General features: G+C 43.4%; 1 protein-coding gene across 1 annotated transcript in view; it reads left to right on the top strand.

The window, feature by feature from the left end:
* Positions 1 to 4,861: 4,861 nt before the first annotated feature.
* Positions 4,862 to 16,577, top strand: part of Fcho2 (FCH and mu domain containing endocytic adaptor 2) — a 99,711-nt gene continuing 87,995 nt past the window's right edge. The window contains 2 exon segments of the mRNA XM_048368534.1: positions 4,862 to 5,053; positions 5,055 to 5,099. Coding sequence (XP_048224491.1) covers positions 4,877 to 5,053; positions 5,055 to 5,099 — 222 coding nt within the window. The 5' untranslated portion in view covers positions 4,862 to 4,876.

Here is a 16,577-nt window from a genome sequence, read left to right as displayed (position 1 = left end):
CCATTGTGACTCAGATCCTTGCTTGCTCAGGCTTCAGGGCGTCTTCCACGGTGACCTCCATGCTTAACTCAGCCAAGGGCGCTTCTTGCTTGGTGCCTATGACATTATTCTTAGTGCTCTGTTCTTCCAGTTCCCACAGCAGTCCATAGTTGGGGACTAGCTGGCTCCAAGACTGTTCTAGACGTTGCTCTAGTCTGCAATAGTTCATGGATTCCCTCAGATCACTTTGCTAAAGGTGAACACTCCTGGTGAATCTAGAGCATGTTCACTTTCCTTTTGAAAGAAAGAAAGAAAGAAAGAAAGAAAAAGAAAGAAAGGAGGAAAGAAAGAAGAAGGGAGGAAAGAAAGAAAGAAGAAAGGAGGAAAGAAAGGAAGGAAGGAAGGAAGGAAGAAAGAGAGAGAGAAAGAAAGAAAAGAAGACAGACAGACATTAAATTTCTGTGAGTTACCCTTCTGGAACACTGATTCCTTAATTTATTCATTTAACAAATATTCATAGTTGGCTGACAACTATGTGAAAAACACTCTTCCATGTCCATTATTATAACTGTCATTTTCTCTATCAAATTCATGATGATTCTGTATGAAATTAGAACTTTCTTAAGAGCAAAGACAAACATTGTAACAAGTGCTTGATAAATTTCTACTACCAAAGTAAAAGAGAGAGCTAATGAAATATGTTAAAGAAGATTAGTCCCAAGTACTTAAAAATAATTTTAGAAAGGGCTGGGAATATGGCCTAGTGGCAAGAGTGCTTGCCTTGTATACATGAAGCCCTGGGTTCAATTCCCCAGCACCCAGGGCCAGAAGTGGCACTGTGGCTCAAGTGGCAGAGTGCTAGCCTTGAGTAAAAAGAAGCCAGGGACAGTGCTCAGGCCCTGAGTCCAAGGCCCAGGATTGGCCAAAAAGAAAATAATAAAACTGTGAGGTTAAAAAAAATTAAAAGCTTAGTTTCAATTTACATATATACATATCTGGAATTGCTCTTGAAATTTTACAGTTGAGGTAAAATTTTGACATTTGTAAAAATGTTTAGCAATTATAAAATTAGCCATATATACATTTCTTCCCTTCCATCTTTTCCTTTTCTTTATTCAGTTTTTTCTTGTCAGTCATGGGGCTTGAACTCAGGGCCGGGGCCCTGCCCCTTTAGCTTTTGCATTCTAGGCTAGTGCTCTTACCACTTGAGCCACAGCACCACTTCTGTTTTTCTGGTGGTTAATTAGAGAGAAGAATCTCAGACCTTCCTGCCTGAAATGGTTTTGAGCCACAATCCTCAGATCTCAGCCTCCCAAGTAGCTAGTGTTACAAGTGTAAATCATCAACATGCAGCTAGTATTACCTTTGACCTTCTGTAATTTATAATTTCTCCTTTCTTATTTTGGAAACCCTTGTTGGTTTCCCTGTGGCCACTTGCAGTGTGAATCTCTTCACAACTTGTCTGAGGTTTTGTGCATCCTCCACAAGCAGCAAGGTCAGGGAGCCCCCTGAAGAGTCTGTGGAGGAAAGGATGGTGCCACTTCAGAGAGCAGGCAGTCCCAGAGGCCCTGAGAAGAAAGGTGCCCAGGGAGCTGCTCTGAACCAGGGAAGTTGTATGCAGACTCACGTTTGGCACATTCTGCAGTTCAATTAACATGTTTCTACCTCTTGGTTTTCGCATTGCAGGCTGCCTGGTTACCATCTGCTGAGCTTTTACTTTTTTTTTTTTTCCTGTTGCATGAAGCATTCACATTTAATATGCTGAAAAGCAAGGTAATTCCCGACTCCTGAGAGCTGGCTCTTTCTTTCCTGCCTTTTTAACAGAGCTTAGTCCTTTTGCCATTTGCTGTCATCAGATAGCTGAGTAGTGAGAAGGACTACTCCACTTGACAGGAAGCTGCCCCTGCAGTTATAAAGTCTACAGGAACTTCTCCTCGGCTGCTGTCATCCTGGGAACAAGTGAACGGTGCCAAATTATATTGAAAACAAATGGGGAAATGTGCTTTACTTTCTAGCTAACCCTTCTGAAATGAAAACTTGTCAGTGCAGTTATGAGGAAAGCAATTTCTGGGTGTGTTATCTCAGAGACCAGACTCTCAAACTTGGTAACAAACCGTATTTTGTAAGGCAAAGAAACTAGATTTATTTTATGCAAATGGTTTTATGTGCTACCAGTCATCAAGTTATGTTCTGATAGTCCAGGAATAGTTTGGGCTATACTGTATATGTTTGGGCAGGAATTTAAGGAGGACCAAGAACAGCTTTTGGAAGTCACCATATTAATGGCTGGTGTGATTAGATAGAGATTCTAAGAGGATAGTGAATCTGGTGGTGGGACACCCAAAAAATGAAAGGGCAATTACTTTTTTGTTCCAGTACTGGGGGCTTGAATCCAGGGCCTGGGTAATCTCCCTTAGCTTTTTTTTTTTTTTTTGCCAGTCCTGGGCCTTGGACTCAGGGCCTGATGAGCACTGTCCCTGGCTTCTTTTTGCTCAAGGCTAGCACTCTACCAGTTGAACCACAGCACCACTTCTAGCCATTTTCTATCTATGTGGTGCTGGGGAATTGAACCCAGGGCTTCATGTATATGAGGCAAGCACTCTACCACTAGGCCATATTCCCAGCCCCAGCTTTTTTTTTTTTGCTCCAGAATGGCACTTTAGCATTTGGGCCACACCTCCAATTCTGATTTTTTGCTGGTTAAGGGAAAATAAGGGTCTCACTGGCTTTCTTGCCTGAGCTGGCTCTGAAACATGATTGTTAGATCTCAGCCTCTTGAGTAGCTGGGATTAAAGGTGTGAGCCACTATCACCATTAAAAGTGTTAGGTTTTTAAAGTAGGTAGCCGGTAAAGGAGAACACCACGCAGTATTCAGGAAGGAGAGAAAGTTTATTACCGAACTGCTGGCCTGTGGCAGAGATGATGCATGGCCGGAGGGAAGGGGCGACCCCCACCCAGCCCTACCTTATCTAGGGCAGGGGCAAGGGGTGTGGCCAGGTGGATTAGGATGTGACCTCAGGGAAATGTGAGGTAACTGCCTCCAGGTCTGCTAGTTACCCCTTAATGGAGTGGAGACTTAATGAGGTGGGGGCATCTGCTTGGAGCCTTGTGAGACGGTCCTAACAAAAAGATATTTGAATATCTTTTCAAAATATTTAAAAAGTAATGTAAGCAAATTAAGTAGGGCATTTTTCTGTGAGTCCTGGGATCTAATAAAGAGCATGTTAAAAGAATGGAGTTATTGAATAGCCACAGACAAATCCACTTTGATGTTTGATAGGCCTAGTTGTTCTTTCATTCATTGAACATTTTCTACATGATTAATAGGTGACAGGTAGGCAGTTTAGTTGTACACTGCTGTGATCCAGGTCAGTTTTTCACAAGTTCACAGTGTATTTGTGTAAGAAAAGGCTAAGAGTGTGTGGCGCTAAGCAGCTTGCCTGCTTAGGGCCTTATCTTTGTTCTGCCAGAGGAGCTGCCCATTGCTGGAAACTTCACTGGAGAGAGGACCCAAGGTGGCCGATACCACCCACGGTCTTCCTACACTATACCTTCTTATCTGGAATTTAGTCACCCTAATCATTATTTATGAAGTTCCACAGCGAAAACACCAGGCAATTACAACACAGCGAACTTTATACCCGGAATTCACAAGGGCTTTATCTCCCTGGCAGACTTACCCTTGATATTTATGGAATCCAAGGTATGAGGACAAATCCGGGCCCAGTGTAGCACGAACCACCATGGTTATGGCAACCACCATGTCAAACCACGTTGTAACCACACATTACAACGCCAGAAGGAGACAAAAAAAAAAAAAAATCTAGGCTTGACACTACGAGGAACGTATTTGTGATGCCAATGTAGTGCATCCAGGCTGGGTTGGAGAATTCAAGTCCCAGCTAGATGACCACTTCCGAATTAAAAGCAGTGTGTGATTTTATTTTTTTTTAACTTTTGAGGATGAAAAGAACTTCTCACGGAGCGTCTCCACATGCCACACCTATCTGAAACCCCGAGACGGGGAGGCGTCGCGTGCCGATGGGGGTGTGACAGCTCAAAGCCGCGGACCGTGGAAAGCTCTGGGGGAGACCCTGCCTCCCGGGGCTGCGGGTTCGGGTCCTGGCTGGGCCCTCCGGTGCGGCAAGCGTTGGAAAGTCGGGCAGGGGCAGGGATTTACAGTCCCCCCTGAGCTAGGCGTGTTAAAACATGCTTTTTTCCAAACGCACAAGTTGCTAGGACAAGCAGGGTGGGTTTGTTTTTTTTTTGTTTTTGGCGAGCAAAGAGGGGCAAAGAGAGGCTTTCCTCGCCGGGGTCAGGGACTCCCGCAGGGTGGGGGTCACTGTGCCCTGAGGCCCGGCGGACCCCCGCTCCCCCCCGCCCGCCCCTGGCCCCCCCCCCCCCCCCACGGCCGCGCGGCGGCTCCGGCGACCCGGGGCGTTGCCTCCCTTTCCGGCCCCGGGGGACGGGGGGGGGGGGCGGGGCGCCTCGCTGTGCTCCGCGTTCCCAGTCCAGGAAAGGCGCCCCGCAGACTAAAGGTCCCCCCAGTCCCCCGGGGTGCAGGGCCGCCCCCCCCCCCCCCGCCGCCGGGCGTCCTCCCAGCCCGGAGGCCCGAGCCGGCGGCGGAGGCGCCGCGTGACCGAGCCTCACCCCCGTCGTCGCTCGGCTTCCGGCCCGCGCGCGTCGCGCCGTTGGGGACGGTGGCCGGGGACTCCCCCCGGGACCCGGCTCCCCCACCACTTCCCGCGAGGAGACTCCGAAGCGAGTGGCGCCCCCCGCGGTGGCGGGGGCGGGGCGGCGGACGGCGGGTGGCCCGGCGCGCCGCGCGCTGCTGCGCCTGCGCGCCCCGCGCTCGCGGCGTGGACGCGCGGCTCTCGCGGCGGCCGCTAGGTGGCGCATGCGCCCTGGAGGGTCCGGGCCGGTCTGTGGGAGGAAGGCGGCGGCGGCGGCGGCGGCGGCGGCGGCGGCGGCGGCGGCGGCGGGGAAGGGAAGGGCGGGGGCGCGGAGGGGGCCGGTCCGTGTTTACACAGCGGCGGGAGGGTGCGGACGCGGAACCCGGCGGCGGCGGCGGCGGCGGCGGCGGCACGATGGTCATGGCGCATTTCGTCGAGAGCTTCTGGGTAAGCGCGGAGAGGGGGCGGGTGGGGAGGGCGCCGGGGCGCGGGGCGCGGGCGCCGGACCTCGGCCTGCGGGCGCCTCCTCGGCGGGCGTCCTCGCACCGCCGCCGGCCGCCGCCTCCCGGCCGCGGCCCCGGCGGGTCCCCGGAGCCCCTCCTCGCCGCGGGGGCTGTCAGCGCGGTCCGGGGAGCCGCGGCGGCGTCGCCCGGCCCGGGACAAAGCGCCGCCGGATGGGGCGGGAGACTCCGGCCGGCCTCGCCGGAGGCTCCGGCCGCGCTCGGCCCCGGAGAGCGCGCCCGGCCCGGCCCCGGCCCCGGCCCGGCGGGGTCGTCCGTTTCCCGCGCCCACCGCGGGCCGCGCGTCCCGGCGCGCCCGCCCCCCGCCCCCCCGTCCCCACTCGCGATCCCGCACGGGGCCCGGCCGGGGCGGCCCTTCCTCTCCGGCCTCGCCGCGCGGCCGTGGGTCGGCGCCCGGGACCTCGCCTCTAGGCCCGTCCACCCCAGAGCCGTGGAAGTGCAATCGAGTGTTGAAACCCAACTCTTGGGGCGTCAGTGCACCCCGACTTCTCAGAGCTTCGCCTTCCTCGTTTCCCCCCCCCCCCCCCCCGACTTAGCCCTACTTCCAGGAGCTCGACGTTTGCTGCAGGACTGCTGGCTGGGTGGCGATGGGAATCCCGGTTCGGCCGCGTCCCGGAAAGGATCCCGCCTCAGGTGCCTGGAGCCAGCCTCGTTTTTATGTCCTGACAGTCGGCCAGGGCCGCACTTTGATTTGAGCAAGATCTAGAAGCTAGTGAGGGGTGAATCCCGGAGTCTGCATCCCCAGTGTTTGAAGCAGGTGCTCAGGCTCAGAAGTCAGATCAGCTCACGTTTGCCAGTCATGGCCCTCGCTCCCCACAAACAAGGGCATATACTAGCCATGTTCCTTTAAACAGCTTTATTAACATAAAATTCACATTCCACACACACACAGCACACCATTTCCAGCGTCTATCTCAAGAGTTCCTGAAAATGTTTATAAGAGTTGTCTAAACGTGACCACAGTCAGTTTCAGAACAGTTTTATCAGGCTAGAAAGAATCCCGTGTCCCTTTGTAGTCACTATTTTCTTCCAGTCCCAGCCCTAGACAGCTGATTTACTTTCTGCTCCTTACAAATCCGTCTCTTCTGGGCCATATTGACTGGCTTCTTTCCTGTGGCATCATGTTTTCAAGGTTCATCCGTGAGGTATTACTGTATGTGGCCAAATTATGTTATTTCCCACATTTTAGTTAACCATCTGTGATAGATTTTTTTTTTTAAATTTGTAGTACTGGGCTTGAACTCAGGGCTAGAGTTCAGTGTCTGCCTTCTTGCCCACAGCTAGTGCCCTACCACTTGAGCCACACCTTCCAGTCCTGAAATGGATATATAATTTCCACTTTTTGCTTGGCATGAATGAAGTTTCTATGAACAGTATTGCACAAGTTTGCCTGAATTGTTCTTACGTCTTTTCGGAATGGAATTTGTTGGGTCCTACAGTAACATTGTGTGTACGGTTTTAAGGAACTTCTGACTGTTTTCCAAAGCGGTTTCCGCGTTTTAGAATCCCGTCAGCAGTATCTCACGGTGCTCACCAGCACTTGTTATGTGACTCTTTTGATTGTAATACAGTATCATAAAGTGCTGATGTGAAGTATATCTTTGTATGGTTACTGTTGTGCTGTTCTTCATGTGCTTACTGTTAAGTTTTACATTTTGTTTGGAGAATTGTTTACATCCATTGTCTATTTTTCAATTATGATGTCTATTACTGAGTTGTATAAGTTTCCTTTATATTCTGGATAAACATTTTTTTACCAGATACGTGACTAGAAACACGATTTTCTGCCATTCTGAGTCAGGACGGCATGCTTGCCTGGCTGGTGCTTTTCTGGTTCAGCCACACCGTCAGCGTGGCTTTATGCTGGTTATTTTGGAGATAGAGTCTAGTGAGCATCTCTGCTTGGGCTAGCCTTGAACCTCTAGCCTCTGTCAGTCTGATTAGTAGCTAGGATTGTAGGTATGAGCGGACTCCCAGCTTCTTCCCCACCCTCTCTTTGCCTGCATTAATTGTGGGGGAGGGCTTTATTGTAACATTTCCACACATTTTGTTTATATTGTATCCTCATCTCCATCAGCAACTCTCTCACATAACTTCCCGAAAACAATTTTAGCAGGGATTGTTCTGTACTTATGCATGCAAATAAACTATGTTGCAAATAAACTATGTTGATCATATTCATCCCTTTCCACCTTCCCACTGCTAACTATTGTCCTTCCCCACCCGCGCCCCCCTTTTTGGTGTCCTTAGGCTGGAACTTAGGCCTTCGGCGCTGTCCTTGAACACTTTGATTCAAGGCTGGCGCTCCACCACTTGAGCCACAGCTCCACATCCAGCTTTGGGGGGTGGGGGGTGGGAGGATAATTGGAGATGGGAGTCTCAGGAACGTTCTTGCCTGGGCTGCTTTGAAGCTCGATCCTCACATCTCAGCTTCTTAAGTGGCTAGGATTACAGGCCTGAGCCCTGGCTCCTGGCTCCGTTTACTTTCTTGATAACATCATTTGAAGCACAGTTTTTAATTTTGATGAAGTCTGGAAATCCAGCTTACCTGCTTTTCTATTGTTTCTCTTTTGCTTAACCCAGGATTTACTCCTACGTTTTGTACAAAGGTTTTTACACTTTTATTTTATCTGCTTATGTCTGTGATCCATTTGCTATTAATGTCTTTGGGGAATAGAATAGGGGCAGCTTCATTCTTTTGCATAGATATGTCTGGGGTTGTTCCAGTCTCATTTGTTGGCAAAAAGCCTTTTTTCCTCCATTGATTGCTGTGGCAGCTTTATCAATCATCACTTGACTATGGATATGAATTTATTTTTGGAATTTCAATTTTATTCTGTTTGCTTTCCTTATGCCAGCCAGTATTAAACCTTTATGATGACTGTAACTTCATATACTAAGTTTGGAATCAGGAGTTGTGAGCTCTCCAAGTTTTGTCTTCTTTTTCAAGACTATTGTGGCTATTCTGAGTCTCTTCTATTTTCATATGAATTGTAGGCTTGGCCTGTATATTTTAGACATTAGATTTTGCACTAAAAATTTAGAATACTATTGTAAAAGTGCTGAAAAGTTGTTATTCTTACTGTTTTTGCTGTTAATTTATTTGTATTATCTATTATTGTTGCTGTTATTATTATTTGTCAGTCCTAGGGCTTGAACGCCCTGAGCCTCTTTGTGCACAAGGCTGGTGCTGTAGCACTTGAGCCATAGCACCACTTCTGGCTTTTTCTGAGTGGTTTATTGGAGATAAGTCTCAAGAACTTTTCTGCCTGGGCTGGCTTTGGGCTGGCTTTGAACTATGATCATCAGATCTCAGCCTCCTGAGTAGCTAGGATTACAAATGTGACTCTTTTTGGTATTTTAAACTCATTAATATTTTTTCAGTTTGTTCACAATTCCAGATTTTATCTTAACATTTTAAAGTTTTGTGTTCTATAAATTGAATATTTTGAGAATCATTTTTTTTGCTGCTTTGAATAATGCTTTTCTGAAATTTTTGTACATATTTTTTGTGTTGTTTGGTTGGCCCTATTAATCAGCAGGAATAAATTTGAATATCTGAAATCTAGAGAAAGCCCCATAAAGTCTTTGCCTTCATTTAGACTATTGAGAGCAGGTAGTAACAGGCTGAATTTCTATGTGATTTCCCATCCTGGAATTGAAGCTGAAAGCTCCAAATTGGAGCATTGACAGCTCCAGAGGAGACCAAATGAGATAAGAGGGTCTAGGAACTAACATCATAGCTCCTGAGAATTTGGTATTGCCTACACAAAACAACTTAGAATTTAATGTAATTTTAGGATCACTTTTGAAGACATTCCTTAAAATAGAGAACTTAACATTAATTTCATTTCCTAATTAATGTTTGAAGTAGAACTGTCATAAGGAAATAAGACTGTAGTTCAAAACATGTACAGGATAGGTACATTTATAAGCCTGTCTTTGGGCTTGAACTCAGGGCCTGGGTGCTGTCTCTGATCTTTTTTAAAAGCTCAAGGCTAGCATTTTATCTCCTTGAGCCAAAGTTCCACTTCTGGTTTTCTGGTGGTTAATTTTTCTTTTTATTTCTTTTCTTTTCTTTTTTGCCAGTCCTGGGCCTTGGACTCAGGGCCTGAGCACTGTCCCTGGCTTCTTTTTCCTCAAGGCTAGCACTCTGCCACTTGAGTCACAGTGCCACTTCTGGCCATTTTCTGTATATGTGGTGCTGGGAAATCAAACCCAGGACTTCATGTATACGAGGCAAGCGCTCTTGCCACTAAGCTATATCCCCAGCCCCTCTGGTGGTTAATTTTTATCAATTAAGAAGAAACTTACAATTTTTTATTAATTAAAAAGTAACTTTCAAAGTGAGGTAGTAGGAACCCTTCAAGTTTTAGATTTCTAACTTCATCTGTTAGCTGTATTCTCGCTGTATTATATAATGAAAAAACTTTTGTTGTGGCACTTCGTTGGATGAAAGTTTAAGTCACTGAAATTTTCTAAATTCTTTTGAAAGTAGTACATCCTTTATAGGTTTTTATTGAAAGAAATTACATGTTAAATAAAAAACTTCCTAACACTATGTACTTTGAAGAAAAAAATATTCACAGCTTCCTACACAGCAGGTGTTTTGTTGCTGATAAGCCAGTTGCTATGAACTATAGTGCCATTGATAATCATGTTGAAAATGTTTTCTCTTAAAATTGGATAGCAGAGTAATTTTGATAGCAGAAATGCACACTATTGAATTGATATGTAAAAACAGCTGTTGATACTTCAAAAGAATATGTAACTTTCAGAAGGGTATTGGCTAGTATTTATGTTAAGAGATTGTTTCTGTATGCTGTACCTTTCTCAAGAGAGTTGAGAATTAGCATATAGTCTAGAGACTATGTCAACATTACTGTAGAACAAAATTAAAATCAAGTTGGAACATTTGAGTATGTATCCAAATTTGGACCTGTTATTACATAGGTAAAACTGGAAGGATTAAAATGCTTTTTAAAAAATCTGAAATTGCTATTGATATGATTCTGGAATGTAAAACTATATTTTTTGCTTGAATGTGTGATTTAAATTTAGTGTCTTAGTTTGAGAGATTAACATCATCATTCTTTAGGGAAATTTACCCATATAAAAATTTTAAAAATAGGGCTGGGAATGTGGCTTAGTGTAGATTGCTTGCCTAGCATGCAGGAAGCCTTGGGTTCGATTCCTCGGCACCACATACACAGAAAAAGCTGGAAGTGGCACTGTAGCTCAAGGTAGAGTGCTAGCCTTGAGCAAAAAAAAAAAAAAAAAAAAAAGAAGTCAAGCTCAGGCCCAGAGTCTAGGACTGGCAAAAATAAATAAATAAATAAAAATATATCTTTAGAAAATTCAGATGACCACGGAAACCTAGAATATAGTCTTGTCTTTTCCTTCCCTCCCTGCCCCCCCTTTCTTTCTTGAACTCAGGGCTTGGGCTCTGTCCCTAACCTTTTTGCTCAAGGTTAATGCTTTCCCACTTGAGTCACAGCTCCACTTCCTGCTCTTGTGGTGGTTTAATGGAGATAAGAGTCTCATGGACTTTTCCAGGTTGGCTTCCAGCTGTGATGCCCAGATCCCAGCCATTGTCTTTGTAACCTGAAACTTCCAAATACTGTAGTTTGGGATAGATTTTCAGAATATGATCCGGTCTGTAGCTATACAATAATTAAATACATACATGCATACACATATGTACATTAACTTTATATGTTAATGAGTTTTACAACATCTTAAATGGTTTAATATTCAAGAGATACAAAAGAGAACATAGTATGTAAACTTCTTTCCTCGAGCCATGAAGATGTCCTTGAAGGCAGTCATGGTTACCAGTTTCTTAGCTTTCCAGAGGTCATGTATACATGGTATATGCTAAGTAAAACATAGTATCTCTAGCACATACTATATGTATACTATTTTTCATTCATACATCTGTACATATACATATTTATGTATATATGTATATATATACACACACTAAATTAAAAATAGTGTTATTGTATAACTTAAATAGACATGTCCAAATTATTTTCACTGCCACAGATTGAAAATACAAACCATAGATTTATCTCACTTGGTTCAATTTGATTTGACAAGCAGACATTCTAAAATTGTTTTGTTAGGTTTTATTTGTTGAGATTGGTGCTCACTATGTAGCCTAGGCTCTCCATCTTGCTTTGCCCATCCTACAGCTGGGATTACAGATATGAGCGACCATGCTTGGTTTAAAATTATAGTGTTAGATTGAGTGTTAAATATCATTGTGATCCCTTTAGAATTTGATGCAGGAGTGGTTTATGTTTTTAGCTAAATATTAGAAAAGATTTGTAAGTGAAAAATTGGTAGGGATTTAGTCTGTGTAAATTCATTTGGAGGGAGAATTTTAGAATATTGACATTGGAGAGAATAAAAATTGGATGTCTCTATTTTCTGGATCTACATAATAAATCTTGAATGCACTAATCCTTTGAGAACTACTTAAATTATCCTGCACATTCAGTTAATGCAAGCCTTTGGAATTATTATTATTATTTAGTCATAAGAATATCTCCTTAGGTTATCCATCCTGATAATCATAATTCTAGAACATTTACAGACACATTTAAGAAATACGAGTGGAAATGTGGTATCATGAAGACTTTTGCAGGAAAAGGACTCCGGGCTTGGCTTTTAAGTCTTCTCAATATGGATAAACTAAAGGATATTAGAATTGGAAGAATTTTACTGAGTCTAGTTCACAGAAGTAAACATAAAAGAAAAGCAACAGAATACAAACACAGCAGAATAGTGGCAACTGAAACCTATACTTGTATTTGTTGATAAAGGTGTGCTAGAGCATGTTGTAAGAGAGTTAAGAGTCATAAGGGATGGAACGGGGAAGTGATTAGGGAGCTGTGTGCTGAAACAGGCCATTTCCATCCTGGAATAGATTAAAAGGAATAAAAATCCTGGGAACTACAGTAAACATGTTTACTTGGCTTTAGGGAAAAGATAGGTATAACTTAAGTAAAGCAAGTTGGTAGTAATGGGTTCTTTTGAAACAAAGGAATGCAAGTTTCATTTGATTAAAACAATAGCCTCAAATGTAGTTTTCATTTTAATTATAGCCATTATTATACAATAGGTATAAAACAATCTGGAATAAAAATGACCAGCAACCTCTGTACTAGCCTCATGGTTTTCCAAATGGATTCTACTATCTGTTTATCTTGATTTTTTTCAAATATGACCGTCAAGTCTTAATCATGTGTCTACATATTTTTTTAGTACTTTTCATTGATTGCATAGAGGTTCCCATTGAATGAATAGGCTGTGATGTTTTTGTTAACTACTCCTCTTCAGCATACTTAGATTGTGCTGACTTTTCACACTTAATTTAGAGGACTTGAAACTTTCTGATGAGGATAACATGCTAGCTTAAGAAACTTGCCTTCTTTTTGTTTGTAAGCATAGATTGAAGAGTTGAGAAAGCTGAAATGGTTAATTTTTTATTTTGAAAATAATGTAAATCATTTTTATTACTGACTAGTACAGAAATCAGAAGATATAAAAAAAGTTACCTTACTACTGTTGCTTCTGCCATTATTTATTTTTTGGCCAGTTGTGGGCCTTGGACTCAGGGCCTGAGCACTGTCCCTGGCTTCTTTTTGCTCAAGGAAAGCACTCTACCACTTGAGCCACAGCGCCACTTCTGGCCATTTTCTAAATATGTGGTGCTGGGAATCGAACCCAGGGTTTCATGTATACGAGGTAAGCACTCTTGCCACTAGGCCATATTCCCAGCCCTCTGGTATTTTTAATTGAAACCATATAAATCTATTTAGATGGTTTTAAGGATTTAATTCCCTAGAAGGGGTGAGTTATAATTAAAAATGGTTAGGGATGAATAGCTGAGTGGTGAGAAAAACCATTTCTTAAAAATGTAGTAAGATTTCTTTCCTTTGGTTAACCAACAAATGTGTTTGAGTCACTTTTGTGCCTGTATCAGATAGTTCTGTCTGCTGAGCAGGGCTTATTGTACATAGTTTAATGACTGTTTTCTGTTTTGGCAATGTCTTGCCCAAGAGCTCTCCTCAGTACTTTTAGTGATAGTAACTGAACATTTCAGTAGATAAAGAAAGCGTTGACATGAAGAGGTTATAACTTGTGGTCAAATTTCCTGCTTATTTATTGAAGAAGGAACAGAAACCGTGTGCATATATTTCATCCTTCTCTTCCTAGCAGTTTCCAAGGCAAAAGAGCAGAGTAGTGTTGCCACTGCAGAATTGATATATCCTCATCAAAAGGATCCCGATAGGTTCTTTACTAGAGAAGCCCTACCCTGCCCTACCTGTCTACCACTGCCTACCTGTATTTCCTGGGTAGCTGGGATGGCAGATGTGTGCTACCATGTCTGGCTTGTTGAGATTGGGGTTTTGGCCAGACTAGCCTTAAACGACGATCTTCCCAATCTGCCTCATGACTAGCTGTGTCTAAGGTATTTTTTTTAATTTAATTTATATTTAATTTACTGTTGCTCTTAATTCACTGAGGAAATCACAGCTGGGAGCCTTTAGCTCATGCCTATAATCCTAGGTACTCAGGTGGCTGAGATCTAAGGATCAAAATTTGAAGCTAATCTGGGCCAATAAATCTTGAAGACTCTTATTTTCAATTATCGAGCAACTCCAGAACTGGAGGTTAAGCACAAGTGTTGGAACACTAGCCATGAGCAAAAAAGTCAAATGAAAGTATGAGGCTTTGAATTCAAGCCCCCAGTACTGGTATAAACAAAATAAAACAAGCTATTGCATTTTTTAGTTCTAGTGGAAATGTTAGAATGCTACACTATAAAACAACCAAAAAATCTGGTTTTAGAAATTGGCTTAAAGGCTTATTTAATTTTTTTTTTTTTTGACAGTCCTGGGGCCTGAGCACTGTCCCTGGCTTCTTTTTGTTCAAGGCTAGCACTCCAGCTCTTAAGCCACAGAGCCACCTGTGACTTTCTTTCTGTACATGTGGTGCTGAGGAATTGACCCAGGGCTTCATGTATGCGAGGCAAGCACTCTATCACTAGACCATATTCCCAGCCCTTAAATTTTTTTCCCTTTTTTTTTTAACTAATTAAATTTTGTTGACAAGGCGTTATGCAAAAAGGGTACAGTTACATAATAAGGCAGTGAGTACATTTCTTGTGATATCTTACACCCTTGTTTTTCTTTCCCTTCCCTAGATCAGGTAGGGATATATACAATACCCCAGTGTACCAAAATCACATACAGTAACCACATAGTGTACGCCGAAGGAAGTTTACCTAGAACTTTAAATGTAACATCAACAATAGAATCCTCCTGTGTCCTTCTCTTGGAGTTGTTTTTGCTTATCCTCGTCTTATATGTACATAGCTGTTGAACTGTTGTGATCCACTGATAGGTCTATTCTAGGCCTTTTTATGTTTAATAGTTGTTTGGTTTTAGATACATAATGTAAGGTCGCTGACCCAAACCTGTGGAAATACCATTTGAAAATAAGTTTTTTGTTTCGCAGACCTGGTCTCTACTGTCTCTCCCCCCCCCCACCCCAACAGTCATATATCAAGGAGATCATGCCCCTTTGTTCTCTGTGTTCTAGGCTTGTCTCACTCAACATTATTTGTTCAAGTTCTGACCATTTCCCTGCGAATACCAGTATTTTATAATTTCTAATCGCTATGTAGTATTCCATTGTGTATAGGTACCACATTTTTTGGATCCATTCATATGTAGTGGGGCATCTGGGTTGTTTCCATATTTTGGCTATTGTGAATTGTGCAGCGATAAACATGGATGTGCAGATGTCTTTTTTGATATCCTGAGACCTGTTGTTCAGAATAGATGCCTAGGAGTGGTATGGCTGGGTCATAGGGTATGTCTGTGCTGAGTTTTTTGAGGACCCTCCATACTGTTCTCCAAAGTGGTTGTACTAATTTGCACTCCCACCAACAGTGGAGAAGGGTTCCTCTTTCCCCGCATCCCCTCCAGCATTTGTTGTTGCCTGAGTTCAGAGTATAGGCCATTCAACTGGAGTGAGGTGGTATCTCAGGATTGTTTTTTTTTTTTTTTGCATTTTCTTTACTGCCAGGGATGTTGAACATTTCCTCATATGTTTGTCATTTTTATCTCTTTTCCTGTGAAGTCTCTCTGTAGCTCCTTTGCCCATTTAATAATTGATTTACTGGGTTTGGAGGGGTTTAGTTTTTTTGAGTTCTCTGTAGATGACGGATATTAGGTCTTTGTTGCTGTGCTGGTGAAGATCCTTTCCCATATGGTTGGCTGTCTTTCTAGCTTGGTGGCTATGTCTTTAGCTGTGCAGAAACTTTTTATTTTGTAGTAGTCCCATTTGTTGAGACTATCCCCTATCTGTTGTGCCCCTGGGACTCTATTCAGGAAGTTCCTTCCTGTGCCTATAAGTTCTAGCATCTCTCCTACTCTGTCCTTCAGTAGTTTCAAGGATTCAGGTCTGATGTTGAGGTCCTTGATCCATTTTGAGTTGATCTTGGTGCATGGTGATAGGCTTGGGTCTACTTTAACTTTTCTACATATGGCTGCCCAGTTTTCCCAGCACCAGTAGTTGAAGAGGCTATGTTTTTTCCATTGTATGTCTTTAGCTCCTTTGTCGAATATCAGCTGACTGTAAGAATGCAGCTTTATTTCTGGGTCTTCTATTCCATTGGTCTTCAGGTCTGTTTTTATACCAATACCAGGCTGTTTTTGTTATGATGGCTCTATAATAGAGCTTGAAGTCTGGCATTGTGATACCTCCTGCACTGCTTCTTTTGCCTAGAATTGCTTTGGCTATTTATTCTAGGTCTTTTGCTGTTCCATATGAATTTATAAATTGTTTTCTCTATTTCAGTGAAGAATGTAGTTGGGATCTTGATGAGGATTGCTTTGAATTTCTATAACAATTTGGGCAATATGGCCATTTTCACTATATTGATTCTGCCTACCCATGAGCATGGGAGGTCTTTCCATCTCCTTGTGTCCTCTTTGATTTCCCTTTTTAGATTTTTATAGTTCTCATTAAATTTTTTAAAATTAGAAAGTTAAAGGAATTTAAAGTAATTTGTCAACTATATTGTAGCTTAGAAAATTTGGACCTATCAGTGACTTGATAATTTTACATATAAATTATCTTTTCAACTAAAGTTTAATATGTATGTATGACGCGCGCGTGTGTGTGTGCGCGCGCGTGCGTGCATGTGTGTGTGCTCACGTGCTGGTATGGGTGCTTGAACTCAGGGTTTTGGTCCCTTAGCTTTTTTGCTAAAGGCTGGTGCTCTTCCTCTTGAGCCATAGCTCCACTTGTGGCTTTTTGGTGGTTAATTGGAAGTAAGAGTCTCACAGACTTCTCTGCTTAGGCTGGCTTTGAACTGTGATTT

The sequence above is a fragment of the Perognathus longimembris genome, chromosome 19 (assembly GCF_023159225.1).
Source record: "Perognathus longimembris pacificus isolate PPM17 chromosome 19, ASM2315922v1, whole genome shotgun sequence".
Classification (NCBI taxonomy): Eukaryota; Metazoa; Chordata; class Mammalia; order Rodentia; family Heteromyidae; genus Perognathus; species Perognathus longimembris.
This window is presented reverse-complemented; position numbering and strand designations above follow the sequence as displayed.